Source organism: Aotus nancymaae, unplaced genomic scaffold (genome assembly GCF_030222135.1).
Source record: "Aotus nancymaae isolate 86718 unplaced genomic scaffold, 86718_ANA_hifiasm-v0.15.2.pri h1tg000003l, whole genome shotgun sequence".
In the NCBI taxonomy this organism is placed as follows: domain Eukaryota; kingdom Metazoa; phylum Chordata; class Mammalia; order Primates; family Aotidae; genus Aotus; species Aotus nancymaae.
Genome location: NW_026988414.1, coordinates 22,721,895 through 22,737,996, shown reverse-complemented (window position 1 = coordinate 22,737,996; position 16,102 = coordinate 22,721,895). Strand labels below are relative to the sequence as shown.

The following is a 16,102-nucleotide window of genomic DNA, read 5'->3' as shown; positions in this document are numbered from 1 at the left end:
AAATAAACACAGCTGAAACAAATTAAAGAGTAACTAAATAATGCATCCCATGCTCATAAACTGGAAGGTTTTTGTGGTTTTGTTTTATATTATAAAGATGGCAATGCTTCCCCAAGTGATCTCTAGATTGAATGCAATCCCTATCAAAATCCCAACAGGGGTTTTTGTAAAAATAGAAAAGCTGATCTTAAATATGGAAATGCAAGGGACCCCAAAATAGTCAAAACAATTTTGAAAAGGAAGAACAAAGCTGGAGAACTCATGCTTCTCAATTTCAAAACAAACTACAGTAATCAAAAGAATGTGTTAACTGACATAAAAATAGACATATAGATCAGTGAAACATAACAGAAAGGGCAGAAATAAACCCATACCTATATGGTCAACTGATTTCTGACAAAGGTGCCAAGGCCATTCAATGGAAAAAGGATAGCCTCCTCAACAAACTGTGCTGGGAGAACTGAATATACGCAGGCCAAAGAATGAGGTTGGACCCTTACCTCACATCATGTACAAAAATTATTTCAAAATGGATCAATGACTTAAATATAAGAGATAAAAGTATAAAACTCTTAAAAGGAGACTTAAGGGTAAGTATTCATGACCTTGGATTTGGCAATTATCTGTCAGCTATGACACCAAAAACACAAGAAACAAAAGAAAAAAATTGATAAACTGGACTTCATCAAAATTAAAAATTTCTGTACATCAAAAGAGACTATCAAGAGAGTAAAAACACAACCCACCAATGGAATATTTACAAATCATGTATTTGATAAGGGTCTAGTATTCTAGAATATATAAAGAATTCCTAAAACTCAACAACAAAAAGGCAAACAACTTAATTTTCTTTAAGGGAGAAAGAATTTGAATAGATATTTCTCCAATGGCCTAAAAGCAAATGAAAAGATGCTCAATACCATTAGTCATTTGGGAATGCAAAAGAAAACCACAATGAGATACCACTTCACACCCACTAGACTGGCCATTATTAAAAAGTGGAAAATAATAGGTTTTGGCAAGGTTGCAGAGAAATTAGAATCCTCATACATTGCTGGCAGAAATTTGAATGGTCACATGCTGTGGAAAATAGTTTGGCAGTTTCTTAAAAAATTAAACACAGAATTACCATATGACCCAGTAATTCTACTCACAGGTAAACATTCAAAAGAATTGAAAACGTGTATTCAAATAAATACTTGCATATGAATGATCACAGTGGCACTATTCACAATAGCCAAAATGGTGAAAATAACCCAAATATCCATCAACTGATGAGTAGGTAAACAAAATGTGGTGTACTCGTACCATGGAATATTACTGAGCCATAAAAAGGAATGAAGTACTGATATTATGTACATGGTTTCTTTCTGAAGTGTTGAAAATGTCTATAGACATTACCCTTAAGTTCCCTGTTAAGAATTTTATACTTTTACCTCTTAACATGACCAAAAATAGAGGTCACGGCTGCACAACATTGTGAGTAAATTGTATGCCATTTTTACATGGTTACTGCCCCTTAGCCCTTGTTACTCGGGATGCTGAGGTTGGAAGACCCCTGAGCCCAGGAGTTCAAAGTTACAGTGAGCTATGACTGTGCCACTGCACTACAGCCTGGGCAATAGAGCAAGACCGTCTCTAATAAGTTTAAACAATGTATTTTCCATTCAGAAACCACCATAGGTTTTTAAAGAGATTCAAAGCGTTTCATCGTAACATTTTTTTAAAAGCTACTCTCCAGAATACTTCAAAGAGTAATATTAATAGAATGCCCTATTTCTTACCAGAAGACTCTTTTTCATTCTGTTTTTCATAGAGGGTGCCCACAGACATCAGGAAAACAATAACCAGGAATACTGGAATTCTCCATGAGCCAGCCAGGGATGCTGCAAATTATTAAGAATTAACATTTTTAGTGAAATTAAAACCTAGTACTTGTTCTTATAAGACTCAATTTTGTAGTTTGACAGAACAATCTGGTATACATCTCAATTACAGAATTACTTATCAGGCAAAAAAAATTTTTTAAGTCCATTAGATAAACTTCAAGGTTTGTCAAAATTACGTTCACCCCTGCTCTCAGAGCCCCTGATCAAATGTTTACGTTATATGCCAGCCTATCTTTAATAGGGTTCTATTAAAGAGAGTCTATTCTAATGCATACTAAGGGTCTAAAATCACCCCAAACCCAAACCACCTACCTCCCAGAATGACCAGAATTAGACATAGATCTCAAAGTCATAAAGTCTGACCTGGTTTCCTGAAAATAACACAGGGTGTGAACTTTATCTCCCAAGAAAAAGAATGGCCCAAAAGAGCACAGCAAAAGTGTCAATGTCTCCTCCTCAGCGTATAATGCAAAAATGTTTACAATTCGGCCAGGCACAGTGGCTCATGCCTGAATCTCAGCACATTGGGAGGCTGACAGGTGGATAATTTGAGGTCAGGAATTCAAGACCAGCCTGGCCAACATGGTAAAACCTCATCTCTACTGAAAATCCAAAAAAAGAAAAATACTAGCCAGGCATAGTGGTACACACTTGTAATCCCAGCTACTTCGGAGGCTGAGGCAGGAGAATTGCTTGAACCCGGGAGAAGGAGGCTACAGTGAGCCGAAATCACACCACTGCACTCCAGCCTGGGCAATGGGGTGAGACTCTGACTCAAAAAAACAAAAAATAAACCAACAAAATGTTTACAAGTCACCAAGAAACACGTCCCTACCCATAACCATTTCCCTGAGTCCACCTAGAACCTCATAAACATGCCTGTCTGCCTGCCTCCCTCCTCTGCCTTCCCTGAGTCCAAAATGAGGCATATCTGACATAAGGGATCTCGCAGATAAATTCCTCTATCATTCCAACTCAACAAAGCTAGAAAATAATGCTTTGTTTGACATTAAACAAAGACAGAGACATTACTGTTTTATTATTTTATTTTCAACAATAAGAAACTACTTTAAGGCTTTCTACTGCCCTGGGTTACTGAATTGTGTCGTTTAATTAGAACTTAATGTTTCCATTGGCTCAAACTTGAGAGATGAAAGTCTCAACCATAAGTACCATGCTGAAAAATCAACATCTGAGCAGCCACCCGCTAACATAACAGGGAACCCACTACTCTGAGCAGCTCTGACATGAATCATCCTTATGTAGAAAAGAGATTTGCCTCTCTGAAGCTACTCACTACTCTGACATCTCTCTCTCATGGTTACAGAGATCTATTTAAAGTACTCTTTCACAGGACACTCCTTCAAACATCAGAAACAGGCTTTCATGTTGTATATCCTCCTTATCTCTATCTTCTTTCCACCCTAGAGCCCTGGTTCCCTCCTCTTATCCAGAGTAAACATCTCTAGTTCCCTTAACCGGTTCTCACATGTGATTCTGAGCACCTCTTATCATCGTTGACTGCTTATCTCTATCCTCCCCTAAGTATGACACTCAGAAATATGAGAATCCAAGGGTGCTCTACTTTTTAAGATGTATTGACTTTTAAAAGGACCTTTTGGAAAATGAACATGTAAACATAATTAAAGACATTTTAAAGCACATCATTTTCATTAAAATTAATGAAACATTAAAGCATAACATTTTCTAAAGATTAAAGAATTTTAAATGCAACATATAACACTACAAAGAATTCACTTTCATTCACACAGTCAGCCTCTGCTAACCTTAAGCTAGACTTAAAAAAAATTAAAAAAAAAAAAAAAAAGAAGGAACCCACCTAAATGAAAAAGCAATATAATCCAGACAGGAATTGAAATTGCTCTCAAGTAGCGTTCAGTGCTTGCATTCCACTTGAATGAAACAGTCAACACATAGCCAATCACCAACGTCCAGATCTTAAATAAATGAAATAAAGACACAGTTGTAAAATCTATACACATGAAAATGAACATACAATTATACAAAATCTGCAAGCATCTATATAGCAGGAGTGCTCTGGACACAGCACAGAAAAGATGAAGGTTGATGATGCCAAAGAAATGTGCCTAGGTTCTCCTCATTTAGAGAACCTAAGTTTTAAAATATTAGGCATCTAAAATCCCATGTAATGATATTATTTAAATAGTTGTTTAACAAAAGACATATAGCTCAAAACCCATCTTATACACAAAAATACTTGAGATAAAATATTCAATGTATAAACTATGGATTTAAATTAAGTCTCTTGTAGAATTCCTATAGTTTTCTCTGTTGATCAATGTTTAGGGGGAAAAAAAAGAAAGAAAAAACAGGAAAAGAAAAGCTTTCCAGAAAGAATCAGGTTAAAAGATTCATTTCAGCTTATAAAATATGCTTATTACTGGGAAAAGAATTTCTTAAAAGTTAGAAAGAAGGCAGCCAGCTGAAGTGTGACCCTGCTGAAATAATCTAGGTAACAGATGGTTAGAACCTAATCCAGAGTTATGGTGCACCAGCTGAAGAAGTATGGCTGAAAAAAATATTATTAAAGGAACAAACAGCAGGACTTCAGAAGACTCAGCCAGGGTACCCTCCTCAGTTCTTTCTACATTAAAGTTAAATGATTCTAGAGTTTAAGAAGCATCAAAAGAAACCAGCATAGCCTACACAGAAACTCATATTTTAATAGAACATTTATAAAACACATAATCCAGAACACATCTAAGCACAAATAACTTATTAACATAAGACCAGGAAACTAAAATTCAAGTTTGACATGAACCTTGGGAAAAAAAAAGGCAAATTAAGTAAGACAAGAAGAAACTTCAAGCTATGTAATTCAGAGCATGAAGAAAAAAGAACTGACAGAATTACTACAAAAGACAGAAAAACTATCTCCTACATTATTTTGGTCAAATCTATCAATAAAAATAATCTTTGCATCTTAAAAATGTTTATAGCTTCTAACCTCAGAATTCAGCTTTCAGACTTTATCCTTACTAATGATAAATTCTGAAAAAGCTTTAAATATAAAGAAGCTCATCAGTATGATTTTGAACAGTGGAAAAAGTGATTACCTACAAGGTCAACTGGGAAATGATTCACTCAATAAAATGTTATGCAACCATTAAAACGATTTCTTAAAAACAAAGACTATATAGTTTAAAAACTCCCAATATCATATTAAGTTAAAAGTAAAATACAAGGAATACATGATGTGATTATATCTACCATATGGTGGGAGGAAAAGAAAATGTTAAGAAGTTAGTGGTTGTATTTGGGTGGTAAGATTTTGTTTTTCCTTACACTTTTTTTCTGTATTTTCCAAATTGCCTTGAATAAGCACTAATTTTTATAATAAAAAGGATGTTAAAATATCTTTATTCAAGTAACTCTATCAGATGAAATATTAAAGAGCTCTGAAGCTCAAAAATATAAGGACATGGGAAGTGAGACTACAGCTGCCTCAAAAAGTCCAGGCTTGCTGGACCAGACCAATTAACCCTGGGAATTCAAAGAATTTGAGATCTGATTGTAGAGTGCAGAAAAAAATCTGAGTACAATAATAGTACACTTATATAACATTCCTATGTGCCAGGCCCTATTCTAATGCTTTATATATATAAACTCATTTGATCCTCATAACCCCACAAAATAAGTACTTTCCTCATTTTACACACGAAAGAAATTCAGATTTCAGAGAAGTGACTTGTCCAAGGCTACATAGCTAATAAATGACAGAGCCAGGACTGGAGCCCAGGAATCTGGCTCCATAGCCCGCTTTTCTAACCGTAAGGAGAAAGCAGTGTGGTGCCAGAATACTAAAGATAAGCAAAAGCTGCTCAGATTTTCACAAGGGAAAATAAAAGTGGTCAATTTTGACAACTACAAGTTGTTGAAATTAAAAAAAAATCCTCAGTAAATGGATAGTCTTCAGAGGCACATCGCAGTCAGCCCCACCCTATTAAACATTCAGTCAGTCACTTAGATGAAATACTAGAGGCACAAGCATCAAAAAAACTGAATTTATACAAATCAGTTATACAAAACTGAGTAAAGCCAGAACAATGGGCTAATCCAAATAAGACTAAATTATATGAAAAGAAATGCAAAGCTCTGCTTTTAGGTTCAAATCTCAACTGCACAAGTATGGAATGGAAAGAGAACATCTAAATCACTTTTCAGTTCAGTATGAGTCAGCGCATGACTAGTAAAAGCACTTATTTCTAAAAGTACAATACTCATATCAAGGAAAGTGATTGTTTCAATGAATTTTGCACTACCAAACCACATAACAAAATTCAGCCTGGGGAAGGAAACAGAAATCACAACATGATATATAAATGTAGCTAGGGGGAAAAAAGTTTTACTTAGAAAAGAGAAGGAAATGTCAAGATTTTGTAGTTATCTTCAAATAATTTTTAAAATGGGATCTGGGAGAGATATAAGACTTAATTTTCTGTGGTTCTGAGAGCAGAAATAGGTGGGACTTAGGAAACAACACAGCTCAGTAAGAGGACAGGTTTTTTCAATAAACTACAGCTGTCTACAAATGGAATAACCACCACTGAAACTGTTTTGAGCAAATGTGGACCAGAGATGACTTACTATCCTTACTAAGGGTAGCAAGAAGCTGAACTGGAAGTCACAAAAGGTATATACAGTATACCTCCAAGAAGTTTTTGTTTCTTATCTGTATGCATAAGGAATTAATATCACTTGCAGGTAGAGAAAAAATAAGAGACTGCATACTTCAGATTTTTTAAGAGAAATTTATGGTCTAATGAAAACATTTATTTTCATCTATCAACCTGAAATTCACAAATTACCTGATTCCAGTTTAAAATAACCATTTTAAAATATATTCCCCAATTCCACTTTTAGGAGTATTTTACAGAAGCACTGTACACTATACAAGCAGATATAAAAATATTCACTGTTGTCATTCACAATATAAAAAATTGAAAACAAATATCATTCTATAGGGAACTATTTAAATAATGGTATCTCCAAAAATTGAGTAATTATTCAGACTTTTAACAGTATGATGAATATTCATATCCAGTGCTACAGCATCAATTTACCCATGTGTAAATTTATAATGGTGAAAATATACTCAACAAAAAATGTTTTAAAATATTATCTCTAGATGGTTGGATTTCAAGGAGTAATTTGCTTCTTTATGTTTTTTTATACAGGTGCTCAATTTTCTTCTAAGGTTATATGATATGTTTATAAGCAGAAAAAGAAATATTTTTAACTTTTAGAAAAATCTCTTTTGGCTTCCGGATTTTTTCCTGTATATTGAAGTGTTTCCTCAGAAAAGATTCGAAGAAGTAATAGTTCAAGAGGCATGGCCATTTATAAAAACACTTTAGAGTTTATGTTAAGCCCATTTATACAATTACCAACAGTTAAAAATGTTTATCAAAACATTCTAATACAAATTTAGAGCTAAGGAAATCTGTTAGAAATTTTCTAAAATGCACCCGGGGGGAAGAAATATTTATACTACAGCAGTATTAAAAATAAAGTGGCCAGTTACAGTGGCTCACACGTGTAATCCCAGCACTTTGGGAGTCCGAGGCAGGCAGATCACCTGAGGTCAGGAGTTTGAAACCAGCCTGGCCAACATGGCCATCTCTACTAAAAATACAAAAATCAGCCAGGTGGGGTGGCGTGTGCCTGTAATCCCAGCTACTTGGGGGGCTGAGGCAGGAGAATCGCTTGAACCTGGGAGGTGGAAGTTGCAGTGGACTAAGATTGCACCACTGCACTCCAGCCTGGTCAACAAGAGCAAAACTCTGTCTCCAAAAAAAAAAAAAAAAGACATATATCTCTAAGTGCTAACAAGGAAAGATGTCCACAATACAATGATAAAGGAAAAGAGCAAAGTACAAAACTATATGTATGTTATCTAATCTTTGTTTTAAAAAACAAAAACCTTGTACTTTATGCACTCACATGGGCATAGAAATGAATTTAGAAGCCTACACATCAAACAGTTAACAGTAGCAACATCTGTACAGTGGGAATAGTGGTAGAGAAAAGGGATAATTCGGCGGGGCATGACAGTTCACACCTGTAATCCCACACCAGTAATCCCAGCTTTCTGGGAGGCTGAGGCAGGCAGATCACAAGATCAGGAGTTCAAGACCAGCCTGGTCAACATGGTGAAACTCCTGTCTCTATTCAAAATACAAAAATTAGCCCAGCATAGTGGTAGGCGACTGTAATCCCAGCTACTTGGGAGGCTGAGGCAGGAGAATTGCTTAACTCGGGAGGTGGAGGTTGCAGTGAGCCAAGATCACGCAACTGCACTCTAGCCTGGGTGACAAAGCAAGACTCCGTTTTGCGGGGGGTGGGGTGGGAATAATTCGCTTTTACCACATAAACTTCTATGCTGCTTATAGTTTTTTTGAGATCGAGTCTTGCTCCGTCTCCCAGGCTGGAGTGCAGTGGCGAAATCTCAGCTCACTGCAACCTCTGCCTTCCGGGTTCAAGCAATTCTCTTGCCTCAGCCTCTCAAGTAGCTGGCACTACAGGTGCATGCCACCACACTTGGCTAATTTTTTGTACTTTTTTAGTAGAGACTGGGTTTTACCATGTTGCCTATGCTGGTCGAGAACTCCAGTGCTCAGGTAATCCGCCTGAATCGGCCTCCCAAAGTGCTGGGATTACAGTCATGAGCCACCATGTCCAGCTGCTGCTTATGTTTTTTAAATGTAACAAACATATTTTCCTTGAGTCAACATTTTAAATCACTAAATATCCTTTAAAAAGAAAAATAAGGATTGTACATTCATGTTTCACACACAATTTCAGTCTAGGACCCCTTAAGAGTTTTTTAATTCTTAAATCTTCGCTAACACAGAAACATGAGGTTAACAAGTCAACTTTATACATGTTTAGCCTCTGAGCAAACCTATTCAAGTGTGAATTTTCTTCCAGGCATTAAATCAATGAGCCACAGTTACAGATAAGAAGGCATGTTATTCCAAATATATGTTCTCCAAAACAACGAGTCCTTTTCAAAACAGACATTCCATAGTCGTTTTTATAGCACCAATGTGCCAGACACTACATAAAAACTACAAAAAAATTGGCAACATTTACTTAGCACTACAAGTAAACGGAACTAATAGGCAATCACATTTTCCTTTCATTTCACATGATTATCCATATATACTTTTCTGATTAAATAACATATTAAATGTAGAAAACATTAAGTAGAGTCTGCCTTTTCAAATGTCTTTGTTTCATTTATTGTCATCTGGGCATTAACTGAAAAAACAATTTGGTTTGCTTCTGTTACCCATTTGTGCAGAACAGAGAGAATAAAACTACAGGCTGGGTACAGTGGCTCACACCTGTAATCCCAGCACTTTGGGAAACTGAGGCAGGTGAATCACCTGATGTTAGGAATTCAAGACCAGTCTGGGTAACATGGTGAAACCCTGTCTCTACTAAAAATCCAAAAAATTAGCTAGGCATGGTGGCAGGCGCCTGTAATCCCAGCTACTCCTGAGACAGGAGAATCGCTTGAACCTGGGAGGCTGAGGTCGCAGTGAGCTGAGATTGCACCATTGCACTCCAGCCCGGGCAACAAGAGTTAAAGTTCGGGGTCACAGGTGGTAAACTACAGACCTCCTCCCAAGTTATGGAGCCACAACCCTAATCATGGCCTCAAGCAGCAACTGCTTCGGGTCCTTCAATTAACAGCTTAATTCTAATGTGAAAACTGTTCTCTTTGTTATATGGCAACTTAGAGTCAACAATTTTTATATCTGAAGTCTTTAACTAAGAAAACTAAGCACTGGAAACTTTTCTCTTCTTGTTTCTTGCTGCCAGACAAGCAGAAAAAAACCTAGAAACATTTAAAAGTGGAACAGCGTCAGTGCTGAATAGCTAATGTCTACTGCTGAAAAGCCTCACGTGATCTGTAAAATAGAACATCGTGAAATCTTAGAAATTGTTCAATCCAACCCCTCGCTTTACACAACTGGGGCTGAACGTCCCAGAGGAGGGCCCTGGTCTGCCCAAGGTCACAAAGTTAGTGGCAGAGCCAAGTTTAGAATGTAAGGTTTTTCGCTCTTTCAGCCACTATTCTTTCCACCTCATGCTTCTTTAAAGAGATGTAAACAATGGCATCAGAGACCACAGAAAAAACAAATCTGCTACTACTACAAAAACTAAACGGTCTTCAAATTTTCTACCAAGTCTAAATTAACAGAGTGAGGAAGATCAGAATGTCCCCCAAGAGAGAGTAATGGTGGAGCAGGGCACATCATCAGCTTTTTCAAATTTACCTTGCACAACTCCACCACGGGAAGATGCCAAGAACTGAGTAATATGTGAACCTGGTGCAACAGCTGATTTTTTTATTTTAAGTGTTCTGAAGTCACTAAGTCAGTACAATCTTCTAACATATTTGAAACTGCTGAAAAAGAATTACTCATCCCATAAATGATTAGTTTTTCACTTGTAAGCGGCATGGAGTTTTAGGAGACTGAAGAAATCTACAAGTGATGTGAAGAGGAACTGAACTGGAGGGATAAACTTGTGACAAAGAAAAAAATAGATCCAGGCCAGGCACAGTGACTCACAACTGTAATCCCAGCACTTTGGAAGGCCAAGGTGGGTGGATCACCTGAGGTCAGGAGTTCAAGACCAGCCTGGCCAATATGGTGAAACTCTGTCTCTACTAAAAATAATACAAAAAATTAGCCAGGGGTGGTGGTAGATTCCTGTAATCCTAGCTACTTGGTAGGCTGAGGCAGGAGAATCGCTTGAACCTGGGAGGTGGAGGCTGCAGTGAGCCAAGATCACACCATTGTACTCCAGCCTGGCAACAAGAGTAAAACTCTGTCTCAAAAGAAAAAAAGAAAAACATAGGTCCCAAGGACACTACAAAGAAAAACTGACAGTACCTGGAAAACCACACAGATATAAAGACAAAAGAGAAGAAAGCAGAGAGATGACTAAGGTTTCTAGATAACTAGAATCCTAATATTCTGCTGGTTTTTTCCTAGTAACTAGAATCCATTTATTTACTTAGTTATTTTTGAGACACAGGAGTGCAATGGTGCGATCTCAGCTCATTGCAACCTCCGCCTTCCGGGTTCAAGCAACTCTCTTGCCTCAGCCTCCCAAATAGCTAGCGATATGGCGCCTGCCACCACACCTGGATAATTTTTGTATTTTTAGTACACATGGGGTTTCACCACATTGGCCAGGCTGGTCTGAAACTCCTGACCTCAGGTGATCAGCCTTTAGCTTCCCAAAGTGCTGCAATTACAGGTGTGAGCCACCAAGCTCGGCCTAGAATCCATTTATATTAAAAACAATTAAACACAATGTATTAGGGAAAACTTTTTTAAAATCCTTATTGAAGATTAGTTACTACAAAGAGTTTTGAGCAGGACTTCAACTGCTGCTAGGTCTACTGAATGCCATTTACTGACAGCATGAACAGATCAATCTCTAAATTAGTTTTCTCACATATGAAATCCCTCCCTCCTACCACAGGACTGTTGTGAGAATGAAGTTAACACTCATGTAGAAGAACCTAATCTAGTGCCTGGGACATGTAGATGCTCAAAAGTTGGATTTTAAATGGATGAACTGTCAGTTCATCAAAACAGGAATTCACTTAAAGGTAACTTTTCTCTCTGCCTCTCTCATCTATGCTGCTCTTCAGCAGCAGGCTCATAGTTAAAGTAGCCTAGAAAGCATAAAGACCACTGTTCTATACCAGGCAGCCCTGCTTGGGCTCATAAAGCCAAACCACTGTGAACTGTGGAATGGAAAAGTTCCAGAGTGGGCCTCCTGCCCAGTCACATAACCTACTTTCACTTCATGTCAGGTCTTAATCAGCACTTTAAAAAAAAAAAAAAAAGGAGGGGGCATCTCACTACGTTCCCCAGGCTGGTCTCAAACTCCTGTGCTCAGGCAAACCTCCTGCCTTGGCCTCCCAAAGTGCTGGGATTACAGGCATTAAGTCATTGTGGCCTGGCCTTTAATCAGCACTTTTGTTTTTTTTGGAGACAGGGTCTTGCTCTGTCACCCAGGCTGGAGTGTAGTAGCACAATCTCATCTCACTACAACCTCTACCTCCTGGGTTCAAGAAATTCTTGTGCCTCAGCCTCTCGAGTAGCTGGGACCACAGGCGTGCACCACCATGCCTGGCAAATTTTTTGTAATTTTAGTATAGACTGAGTTTCGCCATGTTTGCCAACCTGATCTCACTCTTAACCTCAAGTGATTCACCAGTGTGGGCCTCCCAAAGTGCTGGGACTACAAGCATAGGCAACCCTGCCTGGCCTTCATCAGCAGTTTTAGATGAGAGCAAGGACTCCCTGTCTTTCTGGGTACACCTCACCCCCATCCAACTATCCACCCTTAAGTGCTGCTTGAGCAGAACGCAACTCCATGCCTCATTTCTCTTAAACTAAGATCGACTTGGAGTCTTTCAGATTTAGCCCTTCTACCACTCCCTACTCACTTCTACTTAACTCATATTCTTTTATGATGAGTTTGTTGGGTTTTTTAACCCTCTCTTTTTCCTTGCTCCCAATACTTGAGCCAAACAGCTTGAATTTCAAGCTTTTTTTTTTTTTTTTTTTTTAAAGGCTGGACTGCAGTGGCACAATCTCGGCTCACTGCAACCTCTGCCTCCCGGGTTCAAGTGATTCTCCTGCCTCAGCCTCCCAAGTAGCTGGGATTACAGACGTCTGCCACCATGCCCAGCTAATTTTTATTGAACCAGCTGGCCAACATGATGAAACCCTGTCTCTACTAAAAATACAAAAATTAGCTGGGTGTGGTGGTGGGCACCTGTAATCCCAGCTACTCAGGAGGCTGAGGCAGGAGAATCGCTTGAACGCAGAAGTGGAGGTTGCAGTGACTGGAGACGGAGATCGCGACACTGCACTCCAGCCTGAGCAAAACAGCGAGACTCCGTCTCAAAAAAAAGAATATGCTCATATAGGATTATATGTACTTTGAAGTCAGGACCCGTATCTTATTCCTTTTTTAAATCCCTCACAAAGCCCAGTACCTAACATATGCTCAATCAACTTTAAACATGAACCAAGAGGTGGTATTGAGAGAAGAGGAGAGAGCACGGGAGTTCTGGATCATTCACCACTCTACCAATAACCTCAGGCAAGCCAAAACACTGCTTGACAGATACGGGAATTATTAATACTTTGCAACTTAATAATGTCAAGGTACCTTGAACTTTATTTCACTGACAAAAGAAGTGAATCAAATTTATTTGTAAATGGTACTGTTTACTAATCAATTGGTATTCTTACGTACTAAATCTCCACTTATTTTTAACAGTCCCAGTTATGTGGATCATTAACTAGTCTACAACATGGTCTGAGTTAGGAATTGTGTCACTAGGTTATCTTTGAAATCCCTTCCAATTCGAAAGCTCCCTAATTTTCTAAGAGCAAGGTCAGGGTAATCCAAGCATCACAAATCTACGTCTTTCTCTTTCACGCGGTCAGCTGCTTTACTCCAAGGAGGTGTGCCGTGGCACACCAGTCCCTGCACAACAAAAGTAGTTACCAAAAAGTAAAGCGTGGAGAAAGAGGCCCAGGCGGTTCAGCACCCGATGCCTTGCACAAATTATACTGAAATCTCCTGAACTGATAGGCAGCACTAGCAAGTGAAGCAAGCTTTGTTTTAGGACTTGTGAGAAATCTAAGACACCCAGTGCCCTCTTTGTCCCTAAGTATCCCTAGACTGGTAAGAGGTCACCTTTCCTATCTGCAGGATGGCAAGTTGGCCTAGAATCTCTAAGGTCCCTTCCATATCTGACATTCAGATGCGCAGAACTGAGGGTGGCCGAAGTACCCCCTCCCTCTCCGACCAGTAGTAAAACCAAGCCCACTTCCATGCTCTGAGGCCTCTCTCTCCAAAGCGGAATAGCGATTCTCAATCCAGGGAACTGTCCCCCTAAGGGGGCCTATTAGGATGGAGGCAAGGCGGGAAGCAGGGAGGCTGTTTCAAATCACGCCGGCCCAATTTTTGGAAGAAAAGTGCGCCAAATTCCTGAGGTGAGAGAAGGAAAGCGGAGACGGACAGTCACTGCAGCACAGGTGTGGCCCCTCTCGTCGCCCCTGCACCAGGAGGAACAGCTGCAGGATTGCACCCCAGTGTGTGGGGGTGCCCGGGTTGCCGCTCACTCACCCACAGGCTGCTGAAGTAGTCCAGCCCGCGGCAGATAAGCGCGGCGGCGTGCACCAGCAGCACCTGCACGCCAAGGTAGCTGCCGAGGCAGTAGAGGCCGTACAGGAGCGGGCCGCCGGCGCCGAGCAGCAAGAGCAGGCGGCGGCGGCGCAGCGCCTGCTCGCCCAGGGCCTCGACGCCGTAGTCGACGAAGCAGAGCGGCAGCAGCAGCGCCGCCAGCACGATGGGCGTGTGCGCGCGATGCAGGCGCTGAAGCCAGTGACGGCCCAGGCGCGTCAGCGAGCTTTTGAAGGGATGCAAGAAGGTGCCGCACAGCACTGCCCAAAGCAGCGGCCGCAGGAAGGCCTCTAGGATGAAGTAGACCAGCACTGCGGCGCCGCAGCACAGGCACACAAACAGCACGGCCCCGGTGTTGTAGAAGGCCTGCTTGATGGGCTTGTCGAAGCGCAGCGCCAGCGCCGCAGTTCGCGGGGTCTCCCCGCCACCGCCACTCGGCCCAACAGCGCGCGGAACCCGCGGCGTCGGCCCGGGAGAGCCCCGAGTGCTGGGCTCTTCCGAAGGGCTGCCGCCGTCGGCCATCATGCCTCAACCGCAGCCGCCGCCGAGGGGCGGTAATGGGAGCCGGGCGAGAATCGCGGGCGGGAGGCAGGGCGGGAAGCGCGCGCGATTGTGGGAGTTGTAGTTCTCCGCTGGCCTACAGGACCACCAAGCGCTTATAGGAAACTACAACTCCCAAAGGGGGTTGAAGAGAGTGCCTCCGCCCCCTTGGTCTCCGCAGAGTGCTAGTAACAAGTTTCTAGGGGCCACAGCTTCCTGGAGGGGGGAGAAAAAAAAAAGCTCCTTTCACTCGTTGGTTAATGTCAATTTCTCGCGAGGCAAGATCCCAAAAGGCGCCACATTCAAAGATTAAAACCCAAGCTGCAAACTAGAATACCATGGGGGAGTACTTTAAAAACACCAATGCCCCGATTCTGTTTTACTGATTTATTTAACAGATGCTTTTAAAGTGTTTGCTCTGGTGTATCTGACAGGATTTTAAATAGAGATTACCATATAACAAGCCCTACTCTAAGTGGCTCACTCCTATTAACTCATTTAATCCTTAAAACAACCCTACAAAGAAGGTGTTATTATCCTCATTTTACAAACAGAAAAACTGAGACAGAGTCGTTAAGTACCCAGCCAGGGTCACACAGTTACCAAGTGGCAGAGGCAAGATTCAAACTCAGTGATCCTGGCTCCAAAGGTTATACTTTTATCTGCTATAGTATTGGGCCTGAGGAAAGAACTCTTGGCATGTTTTAAATGTTCTTCCGTAGGTTGTAATTTCCAGCCGCTGTTGACAACTGTGCAGGTGTCGCTATGGAAGCAATCTAAACTCTTGAAAGAGTCATAGATCAAAGTCTCAAACTGCCACTGTTCCTTTCTGAGACTTGATGTCAAGTCAGTTAAGTCCCCAACCTCCAAGTTCCCCTCTGTCACATGGCGATGATAACAATACAAGCTTTTGCTTTAGAGTTATTATTGGGGGAAAAGGAAACTCTGGGGCGGTACAAGGTGCTTCTGTTGTCCTATTGGAAAAGTGCTGGGATCCAAGCCTCCTACCCATAAAATATCCCACAACATTTTGATTAAAAAAAATAAATAAATAAGAAAGCTTTGACTGAGTACTCAACATGTGATTGCTTCAAACCCTGCAAGTTATCCCTTTCCTGTTTAAATAACTATTCCTATTAATTTCAAGATAATTTTTGTTTCCCTTCTAAAACAGACAAGACAATTACCATAATCCACAGTTTTCAGATGAAGAAACTATTGCTTACTAAGATCTGGAAACAAAGGGATGCCGTAAAGGAAGTAAAGGAAAAAGTAATTCCCTATCCATCTCATTTGTAAGTTTCAGATGGCCTTTAGAGTTTTATAACCGAAACACAAGGTTAGTCGCTCACCACTTGCAGATTTCAATTAACAATTAACAAGAGCAAGGTCTA

General features: G+C 40.3%; 1 protein-coding gene across 1 annotated transcript in view; it reads right to left on the bottom strand.

Annotated features, from left to right (window-relative positions):
* Positions 1 to 14,724, bottom strand: part of TMEM245 (transmembrane protein 245) — a 104,578-nt gene extending 89,854 nt beyond the window's left edge. Inside the window, exons 1-3 of the mRNA XM_012439043.2 lie at positions 14,112 to 14,724; positions 3,730 to 3,847; positions 1,785 to 1,886 (exon numbers count right to left, since the gene is read on the bottom strand). Coding sequence (XP_012294466.1) covers positions 1,785 to 1,886; positions 3,730 to 3,847; positions 14,112 to 14,693 — 802 coding nt within the window. The 5' untranslated portion in view covers positions 14,694 to 14,724. The remainder of the gene's footprint in view (positions 1 to 1,784; positions 1,887 to 3,729; positions 3,848 to 14,111) is intronic.
* Positions 14,725 to 16,102: the final 1,378 nt, after the last annotated feature.